The sequence below is a fragment of the Arvicanthis niloticus genome, chromosome 5, assembly GCF_011762505.2.
Source record: "Arvicanthis niloticus isolate mArvNil1 chromosome 5, mArvNil1.pat.X, whole genome shotgun sequence".
Lineage (NCBI taxonomy): Eukaryota > Metazoa > Chordata > Mammalia > Rodentia > Muridae > Arvicanthis > Arvicanthis niloticus.
The window spans coordinates 35,363,101-35,379,294 of NC_047662.1; the positions used below are offsets into that span (position 1 = coordinate 35,363,101).

Sequence of the window (16,194 nt, forward strand, 5' to 3'; positions counted from 1 at the left end):
TGCCCTGGCAGGCGGGCTCCTCTGGGACCCAGCAGGCTTCTTGTTCGGGACTCTCTGGCCCCAGGGTTTGCTCATGGGATGAAGTCTGTCCAAGACAAACTCAATGGAGGAGAGCAGGCAAGACCTCACAGCCCAGACTGACTTGGAACCAAATCAGATCACAACAGGCAACTTGCTCGGAGCCCCAGTGGAGAAAGGAGGCAGAACAGCTATTATAAGTCAGTGCTGCCTCAGAAGACCCCAAGGCACCCCAAGGCACCCCAAGGCATCCCTTGCTCCTATTCTCCCAAATGCTTTCCTCCTGGCATCGGTGCACACAGTGGCTCTCAAGCAACACATGTGCAATAGCAGGCTTCCATCCTTGACCTGCCGGACATCAGGTGGGACCGAGACAGTCAACCACAGACCTCATCTCTGGCCTTGGAAACCTAGCTGTGAGACAGCCAGAGGCTGGAGCGACAGGGGCGCGGGGGTGGACAGAAGTGATAAAATCTGGCCCATCCTGCTGGATTCCCCAGAGTTCTGAGTGTATTCTACTTCATGGAATGCTCAGAGCAATGCCAGGCTCCTTCCGGGACCCCTTCTAGGCTCCTTCCGGGACTCCAGGCCCGCGTATGGCAGCTAAGAGGCAGGGATATACCTTGGTACTGGCTCATTACAGAGCCCTGATTGACAGAGAGTGACCTGCCAACTTTGCAGGCAGCAGACAGAAGACCAGCAACCCTAAGCATGCCAGGCTCTGTTCCAGGTCCCGTGGAGACTGATGGAGGATGCTGGGTAGGCCCTGCTATGGCCTCACCTTCCTTCCTGGAGAAGCTCGGCAGCCTGGAAGACTGTGCAGAGGCAGCTGTGTGCTGCCTCTGCCTCATCAGTTGGCAGTAGGATGGTACTCTGGGAAGTGGCCCTGGTTCCTTGGCTCTAGGAAGTCCTGAAGTTTGAGAACAGCCTACATAATGCTTCTCCAAAACTAGCCCACACGGCCTCAGAGGACATCCCTTCTCTTGCCTTTAGAAGGTCAAGTCAGGATGTCCTCCAGGGGAGAAGGGCAGCCTTCCCAGCCCCCTCACCCTCAGCGCCATTAGTTAGCTGTACTGTGTCTCTCATCTTTCCTCAAGTCTCAACTTCCAAGGCTGAGAATACACAGCTCCCGCCCCATGCCGGCACTTGCCCTGGATATTGGCAAATGCTCCAAAGGGTCTCTCTCCTTCTAGCAGAGCCTTCTGCCTGTCCCCTTCCCCCAAGCTTTCACCACTGAGCCCATGTACCACACTCCCTGTCCCCCCCACACCCTCTCTCCCCATAGGAGTAACTGCCGTGGCACAGACAATGAGCCTGTATTGATTAGTACAATTCCTGGGCACCTCCGGCCCGTCTCCCCGGGAGCTGGGACAATGTAGCTTTGATACTCAGGGCAGATTCTCAGCAGGTCTTTGGGCTGGGGGAGCCCTAACACCCCCACTCGCCTCCCTCTCACCCCCCACCACACAACTAACTCTTCCTGCACTCCTTTGCAGTCCCAGCTTTCTGGGTCACTTTGGCTGGTGTCTGTCTCACTCACTGGCTGTGCCTGCCCCTCCTGGCTCAGACCACTTAGTCTCTTGCCCCACCACCAACCTAGCCACCAAGCCTGCCTGGAACCAGGGAAGGGCCCTTGACCTCCTGGAAGGTGACTGACCTGTTCTGGGGAAGAGGTGGCCACGGGTCCATGAGCCGCAGCCATCCTGGGACAAACACTCGCAAGCACGCGTGTCTCCACCGCTCATTCACACCTCTGCCAGCTCCAGCAAGACACTGACGACACATCCCCTGCCTCTCACTGCCGAGCTGGGCAGCGTCAATTACTTTCACCTCATCTCCTCCCTAAGCTCAGCCTACCCCCCTCCTTGGCCCTCCCTCTCTGGCCAGTCCTGATGCATTGTGGTGTTCCCTTGTTTTCAGCAAGTAACTAGACACACCACACACACACACACACACACACATACACACACAGAGAGAGAGAGAGAGAGAGAGAGAGAGAGAGAGAGAGAGAGAGAGAGAATGAATGAGAATGGGCATAGGACAGAGCAGTGGGATGGCTTATCCCTTCAAAGAGCTATCCTCTAGAGCTGAGCCTGCAGGCTGGGTACCAGTGGGCTCCTAGAAGGGTAAGTGGCTGCAGATGAGTGATGGGCTTTGTTCCCTATAGGATCTGCGGATGGAGCTGGGACAGGAAGGCAGAGGGTGCAGTCCACAGCAAACAGTATTTAGAATGAGTGAGTGGTGTGGGCTAGGAGATACAGGGTCCCATGGTTGCACCTCTGGTGAACAGCCAACCAAGATGATGGGGTGTCTTCATAGAAGACTGTGATGAGGGCCTAGTGACTATGCTGTTATCTAAAGAAAAACAACACTAAGACAGTGGTCATTACAAAGTCCAGACCAAGGGAGGCAGATGTGGAAGAAGGACCTGTGGAGCTCTGAGCTGCACTGCCTGGCATCTGAAGAGTAGGCTGGGTAATTCTAGCAATGTCTCATGACTGTGGCAGATGTTAGTCCACACCTGACCTGTATGCCATGTTCTGTGTTAGAAAATACCTACTGTGTGCCATATCTAAGTTCTAAGAGAACTCTGTATGTCAGCCTTCCTCACACAACCCATTCAGTCTCTCTCCTCTGAGGCAGATCTACACTCATCGATCAGTTCCTCACTGGTACCCAGACACCATAAGCCAGAGACTTGGGAAGGTAGGCACAATGTTCTGGTACTAAGAAGGTACACATCCCTTCTGGAGACTGCTAAGACTGCAAAGGCCTGGCACACAGTGGGGTCTTAGCAAATGGCTGACAAATAGCAGCATGAATGAATTCCAGTGTGAGTACAGCTCTTCTGAGAGTCTGTAAGTGTGACTTCATAGGGGAATGTTGCTTACGGGGGGGGGGGGGGGGAGGGGAGTCATAATGACATAGGGTCTGGAACTGGAGATAGCTCAGTGGTTATACATACTGCTCTTAGAGAGGACCCAACTTTGGTTCCCAACATTCACATCAGGTGTCTCACAGGAACTTGTCAACACCTTCTTCTGGCCTCCACAGACTCCTGCACTTACATGCACATATTCCCAACCCCGGCAGATAAATGATTTAAAAAAAAAAAAAAAAAAAAAAAAAAAAAAAAAAAAAGCACAGGCTTAAAAATCAGGCAGGCTAGCCATGTGGTGGTGATGCACACCTCTGATTCCAACAACTTGGGAGGGGAGGCAGGGGCAGGTTGATCTCTGAGTTTGAGGCCAGCCTGGTCTACAAAATAAGTTCCAGGACATCAAAGGCTTAGAAACTCTATCTCGGTAAACAAACCAAACAAACAAGCAAAACAAATAATGAGTCAGACCTAGGTTCAAACCCCAGATGTTCAGTCTCTTACCACATATAACCCTAGGTAGCTTGCTCAGCTGTCTGCTTTCAGTTTCTGCTTCTCTAAACTAGGATAGTGTATACCCCTAACTGAAGCCAGTTAGTGTTGGCAATAGTAGATAGATGAAACCTATCAGGTGATTACTATGAGCCAGGCTCCGCCTAAACACTCCATATACCTACTAACCCTGGCCTCTCGGGAGCCCCATGAGCTCAGCACATTCTGCTCTCCACTTTGTGGGGGCCTTACGTAAGTAAGTCTCCTAAGTGACTTCAGACCCCACTGTCACAGCTGCTCACTGGGTCTGTGTCATGGAGTAAGGCCCCTAGACACTCCCTGACTTCCTGCAGGCACAGACTGAAGGCCAAGGCCCTAGCTGGGCCACTGGCTCCAGGAAGGCCCAGTCACCCATGATGCCCAAATGCCCACTTCCACCCAGGGTGGGCTCTGGGCTCTGGCTGCCCTGCGCTGGGCTGGGTGCCCAGAACAGGCAGCCCTGGCTGGATGGCTTTTCCTGGCTCTGGCCATGGGGACAAGAGGCAGCAGCCCAGCTGGGCCCTGGCTGTAATGAGGCCTCATTAGTGGAATCCAGCTGCTCCATCCCCACTTAAGGAAGCCGACTCCCCCAGCCCCAGCTTCTGACTTTTCTTAATAAGAGTGGGCATGCTTCCAGAGGGGCAAAGAGTCTAGGGACCTTGTTGTCCTCTGTGGCTCTAGAGAGAAGGTCCTGCTGAGCTTGGACTAAGGCATGTGGGATGCGGGGAAGGCTAGCAGAAGCTGTAGGAGAAGAAGCTGCGGAGCTGAGAAGATGGGCTACAGGGACAAGGAGAGGAGAGGGGGAGAGACCCAAGACTAGAGAAAGCCAGAAGCCAGGCCCTTTTCCCTTTGGACCTTGATATTCCATTTTGCATATACACCAGGACCAATGCAAGACTGTTGCCTAGTCTTTTTTGGCCAGAAAGGCACTTCCCTCTTGCATGTGTAGTTTCTGAGCTAAGAGAATTTCTGCATGTGTCAATTCCTATGCTAGGAAAGCAAGTACTGTGTGCCACAGCCTATGTCAGTAGAGTGCCCACTAAGTGCCAAAGGTAAGGTTGAAAGAAATACATTGTGATCCAGGTGTGTACTGAAAAAAAAAAAAAAACCTCACTGTGTGCAGTCTCTGTTAGGAAAGCACTTGCTGTATGCTAGGACCTGCAGTAGCCAAGTATCTGCTGTTTGCCAAGTCCAGGGCCTCCTGAAGAATGTGTATGTGCTGGGTGTGTTCTAGGAAAGCACCCACTGTGTGCTCTCCTGGTTCTGTCAGAAAAGTGCATACTATGTGCTGTGTCCAATACTGAGAGCTCTGTGTCAGCTCATGTTGTGTAAACTATTGTATAAGGTCTTTCAGTGTTACAAGTTACACGAGTAACTTGTATGTGCCAAATCCTGTTCTAGGAAAGGACCAGATGTGGTGAAATACCCACCACGTACCCAGCACCATGCTGCATGAGCACCCACTGGGTGGTGGGCCCTGGGCTAAGGGGAACATCCAATATATGCTAAGTCTATACTAGCTAGGCATTGGCTACATGCTAAGACTTATACCCAACCCTGTCAGGCCCTTTACCAAGGGAGTGTCTAACATGTGCTAAGCTATCTCTGCTTGGTGATCTCCCATTATGTGCCAAGCCTGTACTAGTTGAGCACTTGCTAAATGCCAAGCCTAGGCTTTGTGAGCAGTACCCACTGTGTGCCAGGACCTGCACAAATGCTGCATGCTGCAGATGGGAGGTACCCAAATCTTCATGCCAAAATATAAGGTCAGGGTGGGGCAGCCTCAGGTGGCCTGTGGCACTTGCAGAGCCTTCTGGGAGTTAGAAACTCTGGCACCAAGGACCCTGGGATCAGAGTGACTGGGAAGCTTCCCAGTGTTAGAGGCAATCGGTGTGTTTAAAGACATGGGACGAAGTAAGGCTCACCTGACTAAGATGGCAGACGTGGAAACTTAGCGTGAGATAGTGAGGTGGTGGGGGTACTTGTGTTACTCATTTTAGGCTGTCCTCCTCCAGCTCCTGTCCTTGGAGACCTAACCCTGCCCCACACGTGTACAGAGGCTCTAGGTCTACATGCAAAGACTGCCTCATCCACCCCGTGGCCCCAAGCGTCCCAGCTGCTCCCCTGCTTCGAGGCACCCTGGCCAGCTGGGTTCTCTTGCAGCCCTGTTCTAGGAGCCACTGAGCCGTGAGGAAGGCAGCTGAGCTGGCCTGGCAGAGACCATCTGGGCTGAAAGTGGGGGGAGGAACACGTGCAGCAAGCATGTGGGCCTGGGCACGTGCCGGGAAGTGACTTGCTTCTCCATGGGACACCTGCTCCAGAGGCCAAGCAGAAGTACCAAGGATGACACAGAAGAGACCTGAGAGGTCAAGCTCCTCACACTCAGACTTGAGACAAAGGATGACAGAAACAAGGGCTCCGTGGTAGGATGCTGGTTGTCAATCCTCTACATGGCAGGGCACGAATAGAGCAAAACTTCCCCAGAAAACCAGAAAGATCCAAGGGCCATCATCTTATTCGAATACCCTCTTTCAACCTCCCTGGGCATCCCAAGGAACAGCCTGTTGGGAAGGAACTCCCTCAGCCCATTCCCCTTGGCCTTAGGAAAACACAGCACCCAAAAGGTGCCAACGTAGCTCTCGGGTTAGAGAGAAGAGTGGGGCTTAGCAGGGGACGGCTGCCCAGTATACCTCTGAGGCTGTATCCTAGAGACAAACACCGAACAGAGGCAGCATCTGCTCCAAACAGACCCAAGAATAGAGTAGGCCAAGGTCATCAGCAGAACTGAACTGAGGCAGGAATAAACGCATCCACAGGGGGTGCCCATGGGACAGATGCTATGAGCCTCACAGGCAGCAATGGGTAGAAGCCAAAGGGCAGAGGGCACAGAAGAAAGCAAGCCTCAGCTATCTTTAGGCACATCCTAGACATCCCAGTACTGGGAATGGGAGTCCCAAGGCAGCATTCCCTCCCACAGACAGATTGGTCTGGCTAGCCAGCAGAGGACAGGGTCCTGGAAGCTCAGCCAGGGCAGGGATTGTAGGACCTCGTGATTCATGCTTCTCTGTCCTGCCCACGCACCCCACCCCCTACCCCCATCTCTCCTGTCTGTCTAGCCTTTCCAGGGTCATGCCAGAGAAAAACAGTGCAGCCATGGAATGTTCAGAGGGTTTCACTTGGCTCAGAATCTCCATGGCAGGGGGAGGCAGAGCCACACCATCTCACTTAGGCCTTCAACAGTCTAAGACTTCTCAGGGAAAGGTCAGGTCCTCTTTGGGTCTTAAGACAGAATCCACTCTATTGAGTGTGCAGGTGGGGCGGTTTTCCATCTGTGTATGTCCTGAGACCCTGATTTCAGATTGGCCCAGATACACTTCCAACAGGGGGTGGGTTGGGTCACTTTAGAGCAGGCTCGAGGGGGCTGGGTCAAGGGCTGGGGTCTAAAGGCTTTGAACAGAACTAGAGAAAGGATTTGAACCTTTCTCAATCTGTTTCCCCAGACCAGAGCCCTTGAATCACAGAAATCTTTGGTAAGAGACAGAATTCATTTGGAGAGGGCTCAGTAGAGACCTCAAGCCAACCAGCCTTTAACTGCATACAGAAGTCAGTAGAAGGCACAGATCGGGCCGGGGCTGCTAAGGGAGGGACTATCTTTTGTCACTCACTGGTGTCCACCTCAAAAACTGCCCATTTTGGCTTCTCCTTGAAACAAGATCTCAAGGAGGAAAACATACAACCTAGGACCTGGGATAGGATCTGGATCTGCAACCTCCTTCTAGCTCTGCATTCAATCCCACCCGGCCCATCCACCAGTGCCCTCACTTCTTCCTTGAGAACTTGACCGAGGGCCAAGCATGGCTGTGCATCTTCATCTGTTCAGGGGCTCACTTTAGAGCAGCCATGAGGGACTGAGTCAGGGACTGGTGAGGTTCTGAACAGGGCTGGAGAAAGAATCAGAACCTCTCATTACTCCTAGCGTTTGGGAGGCAGAAGCAGGCAGCTCTCACCCACATAGTGAGTCTCAGGACACCAGAGCTATACAGCAAGACTCTATCTCAAAAAGGTGGGGTGTGGAGGGACTTAACCCTTTCTTGAGCTCTAAGGTCAGGAGCAAAGGAAGGGCTATGGCAGAAGATGCAGAGGAATGGAATCATCTGACAGGCCTTGGAAGGCGTCTGTTAGTTCCTGCAGTGAGAAGGCTGCAGACAGGTAGGAGAAACTGGACAGGGTCTGAGCATGCCCAGCCTTGGGTGAGCATGTGATGTAATCACAAGTGTTCTACTGTCCTCTCAGCAGGACAACCTGTGTCCACTCTAGAGTACCTCTTATGACCAGGATTGGGATAAATGGCCTCTGCTCCTTGGCAGTTCTTTGCTGAGTCTGTGGTAGAACCTGCCCAGTTGCAGGCTTGGAGCCCAGTGCTGTCTAACCTGCTGAGTAAGGGGCTGCCTGCCCAGGCCTGGGGCAGCCCTGGCACTGCCAACCTTGGCCCTGTAGAACCTCTTAGGCCCCTGTGTCAAGGCAAGCAGCTGGTAGGTCGTTTCCCAGGGCAGTGTTTATGTACCCCTTCTCCCTAAAGCCTCGCCCCTGTACTCACCAACATCCCTTTGGCACCTTTTCCTACCATGGTGGCAGTGGGTTGGGGGATCTGGAAATCTGGACCACACTTGCAGACTCTTGCGTTCAGTGCCTTTCAGACAATAGGCCTCAAGAGCTGTGGAGAAAACAGAGTGAGGTAAGGACCTAGACCAGGCAGGCCCTCTGGGCGCTCCAGAACAAGTACTATGTAAGAAGTTTTGTTTTGTTTTAGGGGGAGGGGGTAAGTAGGGCTGAGAGGGATCACCAGGGACTAATAAGTTTATTAGAAAAGTTATTAAGCCAGGTAGTGGTTGCACACACCCTTAATCTCAGCACTCGGAGGCAGAGGCAGGCAGAATTCTGTGAGTTAGAGTCCAGCCTGCTCTACAGAGAGAGTTCCAGGACTGCCAGGGCTACATAGAGAAGCCCTTGGAAAAAACCAAATGAACAAACAAAAATAGACAACAGAAAAGTTACTAATGCCATGGACAGATACACAGAAAGGAATGGCAGGGCCTCTGAAGACAATTCAGGTCCTGGCACCAGAGAGAGACAGAATGGCAGGGCCTCTGAAGAGACCTGCATGGCGGACAGATGGGGTCGGTTCCACAGACCAAGCCATTCCCAGGCAGGAGGCAGGCAATGGGGAAAGGAGTGTGATACAGCACCAATATCCACAGTGGACTTCCAACTCTGAGAGATCCTGGCCCCAGGATGTCTGTTAGCTAGGGATTCACAGTATTCCAGCATAAGCCTGTGCGCATCTGTGAAATGAGGCCTCTGCAGACACTGTGGTCTGAGCAGAGGTTGGATTCTAACATAACACTCTTACGATACGTAACCAACACCACCAGCTAGAAGAACCTAATGTCCCTCTCTCTGTACCCACTCCCTCTGCCAGGCCATTCCTGATCCAACTCCCTTCTGAATGACCCTGGGGTTCAGCCCTTTCCTCACTGCCTTCTCAGCCCTCCCCCCAGATCCCTTATTCTCCATGCTTCCTGTCCCAATGGGCAAAGGTCTATTTTTGACTCTCCAGATGCCCAATCCTATAAAAGATAAAAAATGAACAGAGAGCTGGGATGGGGTCCAAGTCCTTCATCATCTATGTGAGTGGTTGAAACCTTTCCCCAGGAGGGGGGGTGCGTTCAGTAGTTCTCCCCAGTCAGGCAACCATGATGCTGGCCTCCAACCCTAGTGCCACTCAGCTTGGGCTGGAGGGTGGCTGGGCTTTTGGCGGTGTCACTGGTCATACAGGACACACCAGATGTAGTCACATTTCCTGCTTTTACAACACTGTCCCTCCAATGGTACTTTGCAAGTGAAACTTTGCAAGTCCTTTACCACTGGGCTTGAATGCCGCCTCCTCTCTGTGGCCCTCCCAACGCTTCTCCCAGAGAACAAGCATATGTCTTCTTCCTTTCTGGTTTGTACAAATCTTTACTAGGTTCTTATCACCTCATGTTACATACATTTGGTTAGAAGCCTATCAGCCCTGAGTCAGTGGTTACCTGAGGGCTTGGAACTGACTTTCCTTTGTTCTTCTGGGTCTAGGTCCTGGCACAGTGGTCAGCTAACAAGTATGGGCTGAGCTAAACTGTGGGGGACCTGGTAAGTCAGAGGTCCTGGAATGAGGTTCTTGCCAACCTAGGATTGTATAGGAAGCATCTAAGAACCAGGTGGCGGGCAGGTGAGCTGGCGATGAGGAAGGGAAACCAGGAAGATCGAGCCTCATGGTGAAGCTCATACCATCAATGCCAGATGTGGACAGAATAGGTCTCAGAAGGGATTAACCTTTGTAAGAGCTCTCAAACGAGTCATGGGAGGAAAACCTGGGGTTAGGTAGAGTAGGTGGTTCAACCTTCACTGGGCCTGGTCTATTCGGAGTTACTTGCTCACCAATAGCCACCTGTCAAGGGCCACCTCTCACCCACAGGAAGTCACAGAAGTCCAAAGGAAAGGTATGCCACTGTTTACTTATACAAATCAGCCCTTGACTCATTAGGTTCTTTGTCCTGGCTTGGTTTCCTCTTCCCTAGGCAGGGATAAGGTGGGAAGTAACAGCCAGTGCCTCCGGCTGGATTCCACCTCTCAAAGGTGTTCACTTAAAGAAGTCATCCCCCTGGCTATGGTCTTTTGGTGACAGTCACAAGAGGGCTGTGCCCCTCAAAAGGCAATCATACTTTTGTCCTGCTCAATCAGTCAACCCTTTGGCAAGTAGACCTGACATCCCAAAGTTGCCAAGGACCAATAGTGACAAAAATGATAGCAGTTGTGGCGGGCAATACTGTTATGATCCACCTCCTGGGCTGGAAGTCATGTCCTCTGGGCATCAAAGTAAACTGAGAATGTCTTTGGTCTGCATCCACAGAGTCTTCTCACTGGGCTACTCTGACACTTGAGGTTTATAGTTGAAGATGCTCAGAGAGGCTAACACCTAGTCTGGAAAGCTTGGGCGAACTGTTAACACCGGACATCGGTGATCACACCCAATCACTGGAGCACTGTGTACCAACTACAGAGCAGTCCCTGCCTTCCGGTGGCTTGTGCACCAGCAAAGATAAGACTGATTACCTAATCTGCATTAGAAGAACGGAGGGGTATGAGGCTTTGTTGCTTCTCCTGCCTTTACCATTTCCAGGGAATGGCCCTATCCATCTGAACATCTGGATGTTCAAAAGGAATCAGTGGAGAACCAGGGGTAGAGGGCAGTGGAGGTGCTTGATTGGCATGCTGGGGCCCTGGGTTGGAGCCATAGCAATGGAGAGAGGTGGGGGGGAAATGTACCCAGCAATTGCCTACGTTATGCCAGGCACCTCATCAAGTGCCGAAGAGCTGGAAAACCCCAACCCCAGACCTGCTCCAACCCAGACACGAGTAACACTGACCAGCAGCAGGTCACAGTCACTGTAGAACATAATGAAGATGGCAGTTCTGGGATCCAGCTTGGGCTGGATCTGGCCTCAGGTACTCACCAGGTATGATTCTAAGTGGTTTCTGACTTCTTTGAGTCAGACTATTCTCAGTCTGGAGGATGCAGCTGAGAATTAATTCCCTTAAGACTAGTGGGAGGGGGCGGTGTAGGGTTGTCTCTGCCTAATTTCTGTGTCTATGAGTAGTGGGAGGGGGCGGTGTAGGGTTGTCTCTGCCTAATTTCTGTGTCTATGGCAAGTTCTCCATATTTTCCTTCTTTTCCATCTGTTCATCTTCTTAAACCCCTAAAGTTTCAATCCCCTCCCAGGGTTTTACACAGCCAACAGTAACTGGCCTGAACTGCTTAGCGGGCATTTTAACAGCTGCGTTCATTTATTAACATACAGTTACTGCAGGTCTGCTCTGGGCAGACCTGTGCTAGGCACCAAGAACACAAAGGTCTCTCCGCCTTCCTGCATCCCAGGGAAGGCAGTGGGAGTCAAACTATGTAATCACAGATGTGGATAAACAATGTGCTAGAGGAACTCTCTGTGTGCACTCCACAGCAGGTGAGGCTTCTCTGGGCAAAAGGACAATTGGCAGTGGGCAGGAAGTGAAGAGGGCAGAGGTGACTGGAGAAAATGAAACTGGCAAAGCTCTGGTAGCCAAAGAGGAAGGCAGAACAGATAAGCAGGACAAGATGGGGTCTGAACGTCCATCTGAGTCCTGATGCCACTGGTAGCTATTAAAGGCTTTTAGGTGGAACAACTTGGAGGAGAGTGGGTTGCTGGAACGGGCATTTTGAAAGCACCACTCCTTGGGTGTGGTAGCGCTCGCCTATAGTCTCAGATCCCCAGGAAGCTGAGAAAGTAGGGTCATCTGCACCCACAAGTATGAGACTAGCTTGGGTAACATAGAAAGATCCTATCTCAAGACAAACAAATAAAGGGAACAGCCAGGTGTGGTGATGCATTCCTTTAATCCTAGCATTCAGAAGACAGAGACAGGTGGATGTGGATTTCTGAGTTCGAGGCCAGCCTGGTCTACAGAGTGAGTTCCAGGACAGTCAGGGCTACACCAAGACACCCTGTCTCAAAAAACAAAACAAAACAAACAAAACACAAACAAAAAAAAAATAAAAGAGGGGGAGGAGAGAGATGGGCCAGTGGTGAAGAGCACTGGCTACTCCTTCAAAGGACTGGAGTTTGCTTCTCATAAGTGGCTCACAACCATCTGTAACTCCAGTCCCAGGGATCTGATGCCTTAGTCTCTTTGGGCACTGTACGTGCTCGTGGCACACACACACACACACTTAAAAGATCAGAGAGAGAATATGAATCGCTCTAGATAAAACGATGAGAAAATGCTGAAGCAGTTATGGAAGAAAACCATCGATGAGGACCAAGGAGCAGAATGAGCCCTGACAGAGAGGAGGGGGATCTAGACAATAGAGAGATGGAATGTGGGGATGAAGTGACTTCCTGCAGGTGGTGAGAGAAGAATGCCAACTGTTGGTGCAGTGAGAGCAAGCTGGTAGCAGTTCCGGGGACAAGATGCTGCAGGTTTAAAGAGAGATGGTCTGAAGTGGACAAACGGGCTTTGGGCTGTTTGTGAGCCACCAAGACTGATGCTGAGGGACAGGGGGTCACAGAGCCCTTTAGTACTTGTGACTTTCCTCTTCCCAAAATGGGACTGTCAGATCACCTTTTATTTTCTTGAAAGAGGGAAGGCTTTGGTTTGGTTATGGTTTCAAAGGTACCAAGTGTAGTGCTGGTCTACTGGCTCCCTCCTAAAGGTGCCCATGCTCAAGCTCCTGATTTTCTAGTGAGCAGGAAGCAGCCAGGTGGACCAACTTATATGCTATTTGCAGTCTTAATTATGTGTATACAGGGAAGAGGGAGCAGATCCCCTCTAGCTGGAGTTACAGGTGGTTATGAGCCCCACAACATGGTCACTGGGAATCTTTGTGTCCCCTGCAAGGGCAGTATGCAGGCATTTTTTTTTTTTTTAAGATTTTTTTTTTTTTTTTTGCCGGGCAGTGGTAGCACACGCCTTTAATCCCAGCATTTGGGAGGCAGAGGCAGTCGGATTTCTGAGTTGGAGGCCAGCCTGGTCTACAGAGTGAGTTCCAGGATAGCCAGGGCTACACAGAGAAACCCTGTCTCAGAAAAAAAAAAAAAAAAAAAAAAAAAAAAAAAAAGATTTTTTTTGGTTGTTCTTTTATCTTGGGTTTTGTTTTTTGGTTGTTTTTTTTGTTTTGTTTTTTATTTATTTTTTTATTTTATTTATTTTTTTTTTTTTGAGACAGGGTTTCTTTGTGTATCCTTGACTGTTCTAGAGCTAGCTCTGTGAACCACACTGGCTTTAAACTCAGGAGATCTGCTTGCCTCTGCCTCCCAAGTACTGGGATTAAAGTCCTGAGTGCTGCCACCACCCAGTTTATTTTTATTTATATGTATGTGTGTGAATGCATAATACAGGGGTGGAACAGAGGTCAGGGAGTGCCTACAAAGGACATCACAGTCCCTGAAGCTGAAGTTACACGTGATTGTGAGCCTCCTGACATTGGTGCTGGGAACTAGGCCTTGGCCTTCTGGAAGATCAGCCAGGCTCAGCATGCATTCTTAACCACTGAACCATCTTTCCAGCCCCTAGGTGGATCAATTTTAGAGGTCTATCTAAACCAAGCCCTCACTAGTAACTGAAGGCAACAGGTCTCCCTAACCTCAAGTACTTCACAGTTTGAAGGGAGGAGACACAGTCCCTATTCACTACTACAGGAGAGTTAGGACAGTACTGGGTGCATAAAACGTCCTGTTTGGGGCCCCAAGCCAGCTACCTGCTGCAATCTTCAGCCTTCTCAGAGGCTTCCTGCTTCTCCACCTTTGCTCAGGAAACAGTTCCCTCTGTAAGGGTCTCTGGTCCCCAGTTTTCACCAGTACACTGCCTACCCACATCGAAACCAGTCCCCATGCCATTATCTTCATGAACCCCTCCACTGTACCCCTCAAGGACGCAATACAGCATGCTGGTCGAAGTGCAGGGTGCTTGCTTCTGCCCACCCCATCTATCTGAAGAGCTCTGCCAGGGCAGAGGTGTGATTCTTCTGTATCCTAAGAATTATACTGCTGTAGTCCCGGTGAACATAAGGAGTAAAGGTGCGTTTTCTCTGAGATCTCTGAAACACTTGGGCATGCTCAATATTCTCCACTGTTCCCTAATCAATTCTATCACCTACTCTCTAACTTTTTGCCTCTCACTTTGGGGATATCGCTAACCTCTTAGGTGTTCTTTTTTTGCCCATTCTTTGCCCTCATAATCTTCTAGAGGTCACAGCCTCAGACTTGCTTTAATTAAGAAATAGAACGAGTACCAGTCAGTGGTGGCACATGCCTTTAATTCCAGCACTTGGAAGGCAGAGGCAGGCAGATCTCTAAATTCAAGGCCAGCCTGGTCTATAGACTAAGTTTCAGGATACCCAGGGCTACACAGAGAAATTCTGTCTCAAAATACAAAAGCGGGGGGGGGGGGGGGGGGGGGGGGGGAGAGAAATAGCTTTGTAAGGGAGCTGTCAGAGCACTGGGTGGTACGCGGCTCCTTTAAGCGTGATTGGTGAGGGGCGTGGTCTACGGAAAACAGGCCCGAGAGGGGGTGCGGCCCCTTTAAGTAGCTGCCGGGCCAGGGCTTGGAGGCCCGGGACAGGCTAGCGGTGTGGGGCGCGGTCACTTTTGGAGCCATGGCATCGCTCGGAGTGCCCACTTCCTCGAAATGTGACCGGTTCGCTTTAATCAGTGTGCAAGGTGTGTTGGGGGGCGGGCGTTACATCAGCCACCACGTGTGCGCCTCTCAGCTGGCGTGGAGGATGCCGCCCCGCCCCCCGCGGTGGAAAAGTACCGGGGTGCCGAGGTCTCCGCCCCCTTGCCCCGCCCCCGTCCGTCCTCGGCCCCTCCCGGGTCTGCGGGCAAGCCCCCTCCCGGCTCGCTGGCCTCAGCTCCCGCTCGTGTGTGGCTGCCTGCTGCGGGGTACAGGCTGGGGGCAGGCGCCCCGGAGCTGCGGGAAACCAGGCCTCACCTGTGGCCGCCCGTACTCGCCCCAAGCGCGCCCAGAAGGAAGGCTAGAGTGAAGGGTTGAGTGGCAGGGCGTGGATTTTTTTTCCTCCAGAGTAGCAGCCCCCCAAAACCACTCTCCGCCCCGCAGTCCCCTCCCAAAGCTGCAGCCACGCGAGCCGCGGACAAAAGAGAACCGGAGGGCGCAGGAGCTCTTCCTCGCTGCTTCCCAGGAACCACGGGCGCGCGGGAACCGGCACCCGGCGGGCGAGTGGGCGGGCAGATTAGGAAGGCCGCCGGCTGGGGCGGACAGATAGGTAGCCAGGACGGCTGGGAGAGGAGGTGGGGCGAGAGGCTGCACGCGGAACACAGACCCCGCTGCCGGCTCCTGGCCGCGGCAGACCCACTGGCGCCCCAGAAAGACCGAAGACGCTCTTCGGTTCCGGCGCTGCGCGCACAGCCCCGTACCAGCCGCCCCCGACCGAGCCGGCGTCGGTACGCAGCGCTCCCCCCCAGTTCCGAAATCACCCCCCCCTCGCCTGCTTTAGTTCCTTGGTGACAACGATGACACACAGACTCACGCACCTACCCAGACCTTGGCGGCGAGACAGACATCCCAGTGCGAGCACTCACACTCTTCGCCACAGATGCCCGCAAGCAAACGCTATCGCATCCACGCACCACACACACATCCAAACGCTGGTTCTGGGGCTCAGCCTTCCAGGGTCATAGAAACGCCCAGAACCACGACTGGACAGACCAGGGCACGGGCCGCAAAGTCCCCTTCCCCCAGCTCTCTTACCATACTGCAGCCCCCGGCCCAGGCTGGCTGGGTCCGCACCGCGGTGCGCCCAGGTGGCTTTCTTAAAGGGAAAGTTGCATCAGCCTCCCGAGGCTCTCTGCAGCCGCCAGTCCTCCCGCCCCGCCGCGTTGCTCGCCGCTCCTCCAGAGCTTGTTGTGTTTTGGTTTCGGGGAGGCGGGGGCTAAGAGTTTGGTGAAAGTTTGGAGAGTGAAGAAGGCTTGAGAAACCTAGCCAAGTCCCTCCCCTCCCTGAGCGGCTCCCCTGGCCGCCCTCCCCCGCCCTGGTCCCATCTCCTCCCTCCCGCGTGCCGACTACTCAGGCTCCTCCTACCAGGGAATAAGATTACAAGTGGCTCTAGTTTTCAGATGATTGATCCTCACGAACCCCTGGGAGTGGAGCTTCGCAAGGGAGTTCCCATCTCCTTTGCC

The 16,194-nt window shown here is 52.4% G+C and overlaps 1 protein-coding gene across 2 annotated transcripts in view; it reads right to left on the reverse strand.

Moving 5' to 3' along the window:
• Slc6a9 (solute carrier family 6 member 9) overlaps window positions 1-15,975 on the reverse strand; it is a 34,447-nt gene extending 18,472 nt beyond the window's left edge. Inside the window, exons 1-2 of one of the 2 annotated variants that reach the window (XM_034503845.2) lie at window positions 15,767-15,975; window positions 8,025-8,141 (exon numbers count right to left, since the gene is read on the reverse strand). In XM_034503845.2, the coding sequence (XP_034359736.1) occupies window positions 8,025-8,054 (30 nt within the window). In that variant the 5' untranslated portion in view covers window positions 8,055-8,141; window positions 15,767-15,975. Of the gene's footprint in view, window positions 1-1,675; window positions 1,864-8,024; window positions 8,142-15,766 lie in introns of those variants that run through there. The other variant, XM_034503844.2, reaches the window with a different exon arrangement.
• Between the last annotated feature and the right edge of the window lie 219 nt (window positions 15,976-16,194).